The 8,786-nt window shown below is 38.4% G+C and overlaps 1 protein-coding gene across 4 annotated transcripts in view; it reads left to right on the forward strand.

Moving 5' to 3' along the window:
- The window catches only part of ENTPD1 (ectonucleoside triphosphate diphosphohydrolase 1), a 103,108-nt gene extending 96,095 nt beyond the window's left edge, over nucleotides 1–7,013 (forward strand). For 2 of the 4 annotated variants that reach the window (XM_028513331.2, XM_036027071.1), the window contains 2 exons: nucleotides 1,282–1,419; nucleotides 3,716–6,776. In XM_028513331.2, coding sequence (XP_028369132.1) covers nucleotides 1,282–1,419; nucleotides 3,716–3,922 — 345 coding nt within the window. In that variant the 3' untranslated portion in view covers nucleotides 3,923–6,776. Of the gene's footprint in view, nucleotides 1–1,281; nucleotides 1,420–3,715 lie in introns of all 4 variants that reach the window. The other 2 variants (XM_036027069.1, XM_036027070.1) reach the window with 1 other exon arrangement.
- Nucleotides 7,014–8,786: the final 1,773 nt, after the last annotated feature.

Consider the following 8,786-nt stretch of genomic DNA (forward strand, 5'->3'; position numbering starts at 1 on the left):
AGGGACCTAGTCAGGCAAAGTCAACTGATGTCACACCAAGGTCTCAGGAGAACATCCTATACAAAGGAGGTGATCAAAGAGTAATTTCAAGGACTGTGATAAAAAGTTTCCAAGCTGGGTCATTTGAAGAATTCCATCAGAGCAGGACAATTCAGGCTAGGTGTGGGATTAGTTTTCCAGAGATTGAGAGCTGGCCGGAGCCAAGTGAGAGACTCCAGCTAGCAGTTAAAGGTTAGAGATGGGGTGACATCTTTCCTTGTAAGGGGAGAGAAATCTTGGCAAACAGGGGGTAGGCAGGTAACCAGGAAGCCCTACACATGAAACATCTGGCATAACTCCTAGTACATGCTTAACAAATGCTAGCTCTCTCACGTCCTAAGGTGTATAGGAGGGAATGCCTATCTTAAGGGCTGAGGAATAGGGCAGTAGAAAGAACTCTGAGCTGAACTAGAGATGTCCTGGCCTGTTGTTCTTGAGGGGAGAAGAAGAGCAGAGCCAGCTGTGGGCATCTGGCATATATTCACAACAACTAGGCAAAGTAAAGGCAAGGGTTGGCAGGTAGCTATTAATTCCTTCATTCAGGAGCAGGGTAAACACATGAAGGACCCAAAAAGACCCCTTTGCATGACTTACACGTAAAAAAAAAAAAGTAAGGACAGAGAACAGAAGGTAAGATGTTGGTAATTTTAGCAATCCTAAGCAAAACGCTTCCTAAACCGTGTTCCAGAGCTGTTTCTCAAACTTGACTATATATGTGATTACACTCTTGTGTTGGCTGTTCCGCACGAGGACTACCAAGCTCCTATGGGATGCTGATGCTGCTAGTTTAGGGATTAAATTGAGTGGCTCTTTATAACACTATTTCCTTAAGATGCTTATAGAGGCTCTGAACCAAAGACTCTGGTCAAGAGCATATAGGAAACTGGTTGTACAAAAATGGGTTTCTTTCATGTAAAAGTTTTCACACCTTTAACATGCTAATCTGTGAAACTCAAGTTTCACCAGGGATGAAAGTTTCTGACCTACTAGATAATAGAAATTACTTTTTTCCTGGAGCACTTATTACCATCTCATAGAATCTTAGAGGAGAAGTTCCCTAAACATATTCTGTAAGCCCTGGCATCCACTGAAGGAGCACAGCACCATTCCCAAAACCTGCTGGAGAGGTGAACTTTCAGGTCCATGTGAGCTGGGGCTTCCCTCTCTCTTGATCAACTGAAAAAGAGATCTTGGAGAGTTGCCCATTATACAAGTATGATATTTCCCTCACTTCATTTTCAGCTGAAGATGAATTTTGGTGATGTGAAGGAGAAGTACCTGAGTGAATACTGCTTTTCTGGAACTTACATCATCTCTCTTCTTCAGGAGGGCTATCATTTCACACCTGATAACTGGAAGACTATTCATTTCATGGGCCAGGTACTTATTGGGTTGCGGGGAGGTTGGGTTGTTGTGATTGAAGCAGCTTTGGGCTTGAAAGAGGCAGGAGTCAACCTGATTTAAGTTTTGGCCTGATGTCCTATTCTACCACTTCACCTCTAACGCACACTGGCATTTTGTGCCAAACCCTTGTGGGTTTGTTGACCATCCAGTTGTGGATATCTTATCTAAGGAGAGCTTCCTGCATTCTCAGACTCTCCTTTATGCTTACATAACAGTGACGAATTCCTCATAAAACAAAAAAAGTGAGAAGTTACAGTAGTGTTACAGTATTTTAGTAGCCACAGTGATTCTGTGTGCTAACTTCAACTTCCATCCTGAAGACCCCTTCCATGAATCAGGAAAGGATGATCATGGTTTCTCATAAGGGGTGAAGGTTTTGTTGGTTGTACCTTTAAGGTTGACCAATCTGAAAACTCAGTGTGAAGAAAGCGATGAGTGGCAGTGAATGATGGTCTTTGCTTAGAGAAGCCAGGCTCTGCAGGAGCCTTAAAGGGGAAACTTCATTTCTATGCTTTATCATAGCGCCACCTGCAGGTATCTAAACAAAGAGAAACATTTACACCTGCAGCATGGCTCATGTACAGGCAACTCATACTTGAAAAATATCAAGAACAGTATTTCTCTACATTTTATGCCTATACCCAATAATGGCAAAAAGTCTACCCCTTTTTTAAATTTGGTGATTTCAAGCAAAAAGAAAACAATTGAGGCAGGGGACTTGTAGCAGCCTTGGATAATTCAAATGCAAATCTTTCCTTGTTTTAATATCCCAATCTTCCTTCTGTCCCATCAGAGTTTATTTTGTCTATTTGAGAGACATATCTATATCAAATTTACAAGTGATTTATTTATTTTTTAAAAATATTTTACTTATTTATTTTTAGAGAGGGAAGGGAGGGAGATAGAAACATCAATGTGCCATTGCTGGGGGTCATGACCTGCAACCCAGGCATGTACCCTGACTGGGAATCAAACCTGCGACACTTTGGTTCGCAGACCGCACTCAATCCACTGAGCTATGCCAGCCAGGGCTACAAGTGATTTATACTACTTGAACTCCAATGAATAATCCAGTATTTCTAAACCCTGGATGATAACTCTAGTCCTGGAGCTTTCTTTGACATACCACCGTCAGATAAGTTTCTTCTCCTCCATAAAAGGAAATAGGCTTTTAAGAGATTAATTCCAGTATTGGTAATGGGTTGAGAGGAAGATTTCCATATGGTATTGGCTGGAAGGTAAATTGGCACAACCTTTGGGGAGACTGTATTAGCAATATATGCTAAGAGCTCTAAAATATGCACCTTACTCTATCCACTTACTCCATTTCTGGGATTTATAAATAATGGATAAGGTGAATAAAAATGACATAAGGCAGTTCATGCCAGTGATGATGTTATTGAAATCCCTTAAAAACATGGGATATTGCTTACAAAGTATTGTTAAGTAAGTGATTTTACATACAATTTAATTCCATTTTTTGTTAAGAAAAAAAACTTCACAGAGAGGACTGGAAGGATATATCACAAAATAATAGCAGCAACTTCTGAGTGTAGATGTATAGGTGGTTTTCTTTTTTTAGGATTATGTATACTTTCTAACTTTTCTACCATGCCCATGTATAACTCATGTAATAAAAGTATTTCCAAAATTATTTATTATTCATAGACTATATACTCCAATAAGTGGTAAGGCAACTTGAAAATGTTCCTAGGAACAAGGCAGGGTCAGAGCAGATTTTAATCATTTAATAAGAATGCTTTCTCATGCATATGCTGTCTTCCAACTGCCATAAAGACTAAATTTGCTGGGATTATTCTCCAATTTTCACTAGTTGAATCGTAAAGAAGTTCTGGTTTTATATGGATGAGATTCCAGCCCTCACAAAGATCATTATCCCTAATGTTTTGCCTGCTTTCTGTCACCTCCCACCTCCCTTCCCCACCCTGACCCCCAACATTCACACACACAATGAAAGAGGAATGCAATTCTCCAAAAGCCTAAGTTCTTTTTAAATTCCGTGGGAGAATTGGGAAATCTGTCACAAAGATCCTCTCTAGATTTTGAGAATATAGTAGTGAGGCTCCAAATTCTCCATAATCACTCGCTCCTGCTCCATTTTTCCTCACAACTAAATTCCCAGTTTAGAACACAGAAGTAATCTCTGTAGAGAACTGAATGCGGTGCTCTCTATCATCTGGCTGGTTAAGTGTTATGAATGGGGTTGCATGAAAACTCACCAGAAACAACAGATTTTCTTCACTGTTTGCAGATCCGGGACACTGATGTGGGATGGACTTTGGGCTACATGCTGAACCTGACCAACATGATCCCAGCTGAGCAGCCAATGTCTACACCTCTCCCCTATTCCACCTATGTCTTCCTCATGGTTCTCTTCTCTCTGATCCTGATTGCAGTGGTTCTCATTGGCTTGATTATCTTTCACAAGCCTTCATGTTTCTGGAAAGACATGGTATAGCAGGAGCAGCTGAAATCTGCTGGCTGGAGTGAGAAAAAAACTTGTCCAGGGAGAACTTTCCTCCACAGTGGTGTACAAGGTCATCATCCTTCCTTGTTCACGAAGGCCAGTCTTGACCAGTATAAAGCTTCTTTGGTTTTGCTGAATGAAGCCTTTCCCTGGAAGGTAATCACCACCTTCTGCCTCAAGGACTTCCTGGTGGATATTGTCTCTTTTGTGAGTCTTTCCCAGCTGTAGCCCCTCCGTCCTTTTTTGTACTCTGTGCTCATGTAGGTCTTAAAAACCTGCCACTTTTCATGATCTTTGCTTTATAAAAGAACAATATTGGCTTCGTCCAGAAGAACAGAGTTCTGACTCCTGTGCTAAGAAATTGTGCTGGCTAAAAAAAGAATCTCAGCTGCATTCTTACAGACCCTCTCTCTCTTATTTCCCATTTATTAAGCCATACAGTGCCTTTGGAGAGGACAGACACACATTCCACTCCCAGCCTGCCTTTGCATGGGAGAATTTTCTAGACTAGACAAATATGTCTAGGACCAAAGAGTCTTGCAAGGGAATTTATGTGCTTGTGCCAGTTAATACTATACTTAATCCAAGCCAAAACAAGGATGGGTCACACATTCTGGGGTGATGCCAAAATGCTCCTGAGTTGAACACCCAGACCAGATTTCTAAAAAGCTGATGTATATATAGGCATTCAGATATCAGGGTATATATTACATGATAGATGTCTACATACTGGGAAGAAAAATATAGTTGGGTTGGGAAGTGCATCTTCCACTGCATTTATTGAAGGTTTTGTTTTTATTGTAGTAAAATACATATAACATAAAATTCACCATTTTAACATGTACAATTCCATGGCACTGCACTCACAGTGTTGTGCAACCATCACCACCACCTAACTGCAGAATATTTTCATCACCAAGAAATTGGCTAGAGACAAGACCACTCCTGGGGAAGCTCAAACCACCAACCTTTCAGTTAATAGGCAAGTATACTAAGTGCACCACGAAGACACTATTGAATTTGAATGCCATGCCATATCTTACTGTCCCGGGTTTACTTGAGGGAGAAAGTTGCATTAATGTAGTGTGTCGTACCTTTTTGCTGTTATGATATTTATACATCAAAATGTGCCAGGAATCAGATCTGAAAGTGTTGATGCTACTCCTGTCACACAGGCATGGGTTCTATTTACTTATTCCATGGAATATTTTGTGAGAGAAGCGGCAGCTATGGGCCTTGTCACGGAACTATGAGGAGACCTTGTACCCCCTTCCTTTAAGGATTGCTGTTAAGAGTTACCTTTTGAGCAGGATGGAGTGACAATATGTTACTCTGACCTTGCCCCAGGCTCTCCATCTCTAGATCTGGGGAGTGACTATTGAGCTGATGTGGGGCAGGGTGCAGGGGAGAAGGAAAACTAGAAGGAAATTTGGCTCTCCCACAAACTAGAAGCCAAATATCCCTACATTTCTTGAATAACCAAGTCATTTTTTACAATATCCAGATGAATATAAGTGTAATAGAGCTTTGGACAGGAACATTTTCTTCTCTGATACCTACAACTGAACTTATTGTACCTTGATAAGGAATAAGAAGCCAAATTAGGATATGTTTAACCTTTTTCTAATAGTAGTTAGCTATATTGTTATAGCTAGTATTTATTGAGCATTTGTTGTGTACTATGCTCTGTGACCAAGTGCATTACATTCATTTTCTCATTTAATCCTCACAATAATATGAAGGTAGGTACTATCATTCCACTTCATAGGAGCAGCAGGTGTGGCTAAGAAAGGTCAAGTTACTTGCTCAAATGGCTGAGCTAAAGCCTGGCATGCATTTAACCATTATTTTCTCTCCCAAATACCCTACTAGACAGTCTCCTTATAACTTCAAAGCATGCACTTAAATATGCATGAATATAGGGCATGGTGGAAAGGGAAATAGACACATGACCTATTTCCTAATGGACTTGGAATTTAACATTGCTTTAAGTTCACAAAGGCTGTCATGTCAACGCTGATATTCTGTTCATATACTTTGCATGGTAACGTATATGATGTATGATGCTTATCAATGATTCCCAAACTCCTGGTTCCTTAATTATATGGCTTGCTCACTGAACAGCAGAATCAAATCAAATCAAATAATCAAAATCAGAATCAAGTAAATAGTAGTTGATGATAATGATGGAAATAAAACATCATAAAAATACAGCCAATAGCAGCAGCTCCTTTCTTACTTATGTCTGCATATAGAAAGCACTGTCAGGCACATTATCTATTCTGGTCCTAAAAAACCCACGAGAATATAATTTTCATTTTACAAGCAGAGGTCACACAAACTTGTACATGGCAGAACTGATACTGAAACTCAAGTCTTTGCCCCAAGTTTATGGCTTTTTGTTTTCTAAACGCTGTCCCTCCACAAACTGAAATTAGAATTCACAAGTTTCCTTTTATAAATACTGAAATCTTTTGCTATTTCCTTTCTGTCTTATTGCCTGGACTCTCCCCTCCTTCCCCCTACCAAAATCTTAAAGGTATTTGGGAGCCAAACTCCACTTACAAATCTCAAATCATCAGCAGGCACAACTTAATCTGTTATAGGGAGAGAGAGTTTTGAGGCAGATCAAGGAAACTGCTATTGGCCATTCTGGATGAGGAAGGCCAAATAAAATAGATTACTATCAAATAATTTTAATATTGGATTTCCCACTGGTCATAAATAATTACCATTCCTTCTTGGACTTTCACCCAAACTTGATTCTGGTGACCCCATTCCTTTAGAAAGGGGGAAACTTTCTATGTCTATGAAACCACAGGGATTAAAATTAGAAGTGGTTATTTTTCTGTAGATAAAAAAAATTGAAGTTAATTAGGGTGTGCATGTGTGTGTATGAGACAGAGAGAAATATAAAAGTTTCACCTGAATAAGAAAATAAAATATGATATAAATAAAAGTTTTTAAAAAGAATACTTCATTTTAATATTGTATCAATCAAGACCTCTGTAAGAAAAATATGGCACAATCAAACTGGGTTACTATGGAGAGTTTAATAAAGTGACTATATGCAAAATATGAACACTTTAATGTAGTTATAAATATTAATGAGATGTTTATTTTTTTTCACATTAAGCTTTTGAAACCTATTATGTGTATATTATACTTACTGCACATCTTAATCAGGACTACTAGATTTCAAATACTCAAGGCCATATGTTACCAGGGGCTACTATACTGAATAGCACAGTAGTCTAAAAACTATAAAGCCAAAAGGATACAGGCAATAGTCTTTTGTCTTTCTCTTGAGGGAAGACTTTTTAAAAAACAGGTACAGATGCTATAACCTTCTTGATATTATTTATTACATATGGAATTTAACATTATTCTTAAACAAGTTTTTAAGATTTCAGCTGTGTATTTCACTTTATTCCTCAGGTTTTGTTGCCTTTTTTTTTGTGAAGGCAGAGATGCTTGTTATTCAAGCAGACATGCCCAACCTTTGGAAAATTCAATCTGGATTCAAAAATAATACAAGTAATTTTGATGCTTATATTTTTTATAGTCAAAATGTATATTTGAATATTAAAATAAAGATAAGCCTCTTAATAGCTCACAAAATTTATCATAAAATCATAAAATCACTATTAAAGTATGTTCTTTTTATTGTCAGTTTAAAAGATAAGCCGAATTTCATCCACACTGGTCTGGTCCCTCTCTGATTCAGGTTCTAATCATTGGTATCTTGTTTGAACATGATAGTTGTTCCTAGTCAACTATGCTCATTACTGATATGCCTCAGGTTTTTTTTTTAATTAATGATAACAACCTCAAAGTTTCAGTGGCTTACCATACCAAACACTGATTTTCTTGTTCATGGGTCTGCAGTTCAGCTGGATAGCTCTGCTTCAGGTAGTAAGTTCAAGCCTGCTGTATGTGTCTCACATTATCCTTGTGTGGTGGTTTCCTGAGTCATGTTCTCATGCTGAATGGCAGGGGCCCAAGAGAGTGAGAGGAAACATAGAGTACCTGGCCATAAGACAATGGCCAGGGCAGCCTGTCCCTTCCATCTACATTCTATTGACCAAAACTTCAAGTCATATGACCAAGCTCCATATTAGCAAGTTGGAAAAACACTGCGAAGAATGGCAAAGTCATACGGCAAAGGACATGAATGATTAATTCTAACAGAGGAGTGAAGCATTAGGCCCAGGTTTCAATGAACTAAAATGTAAAGTATGTTTTTCTGTAAATTACAATCTACTTATCTTTCCATGGAATCTTCTTTTAAAAACATGTCATTACTTCCAAGATGTCATCAATCTGCAACTTCTTTCCACAGCCTTAACCAGGGTGCTCTGGAAGCTCCCAAATTAGCCTCCCATTCTAAACTGGTAGATTTTCTAAGAGACCATGCATCTATTTATTGTCCTTATTTTATCTGCTTAGGACCATGTATAGTTAACTACCTAAGTTTTTATTTGTACAAGTCTAATAAACTGAACACAACCTGTTTTATCACAGTTATAATGGATTTTTTAATAATGAGGAAAGAAGTGTCTCCACAAACCTTCTTTTTAGAAAAGTGGCATTTAAGACTGTACATGTGATAAAATCATTGCTATATCTTTTGCATTTTTTATTTTAAATACATTTCTAAATTTAAATTTATGATACACTCATGACATCATGAACACCTGAGTTGACTTTTTGTTTTTAGGTCCCTTTTGTGTGTTTGTTGAATAGCAAAGCTCACCAGCGAATGATTAGTCATTCACGAGTGAGATCCAGTCACCTAAGAAACAATCTAACTCCTAACAATGTGAAAGGGAGGAAAGTCTTGGGAGTTAGACAG

The sequence above is a fragment of the Phyllostomus discolor genome, chromosome 5, assembly GCF_004126475.2.
Source record: "Phyllostomus discolor isolate MPI-MPIP mPhyDis1 chromosome 5, mPhyDis1.pri.v3, whole genome shotgun sequence".
NCBI classification, from domain to species: domain Eukaryota; kingdom Metazoa; phylum Chordata; class Mammalia; order Chiroptera; family Phyllostomidae; genus Phyllostomus; species Phyllostomus discolor.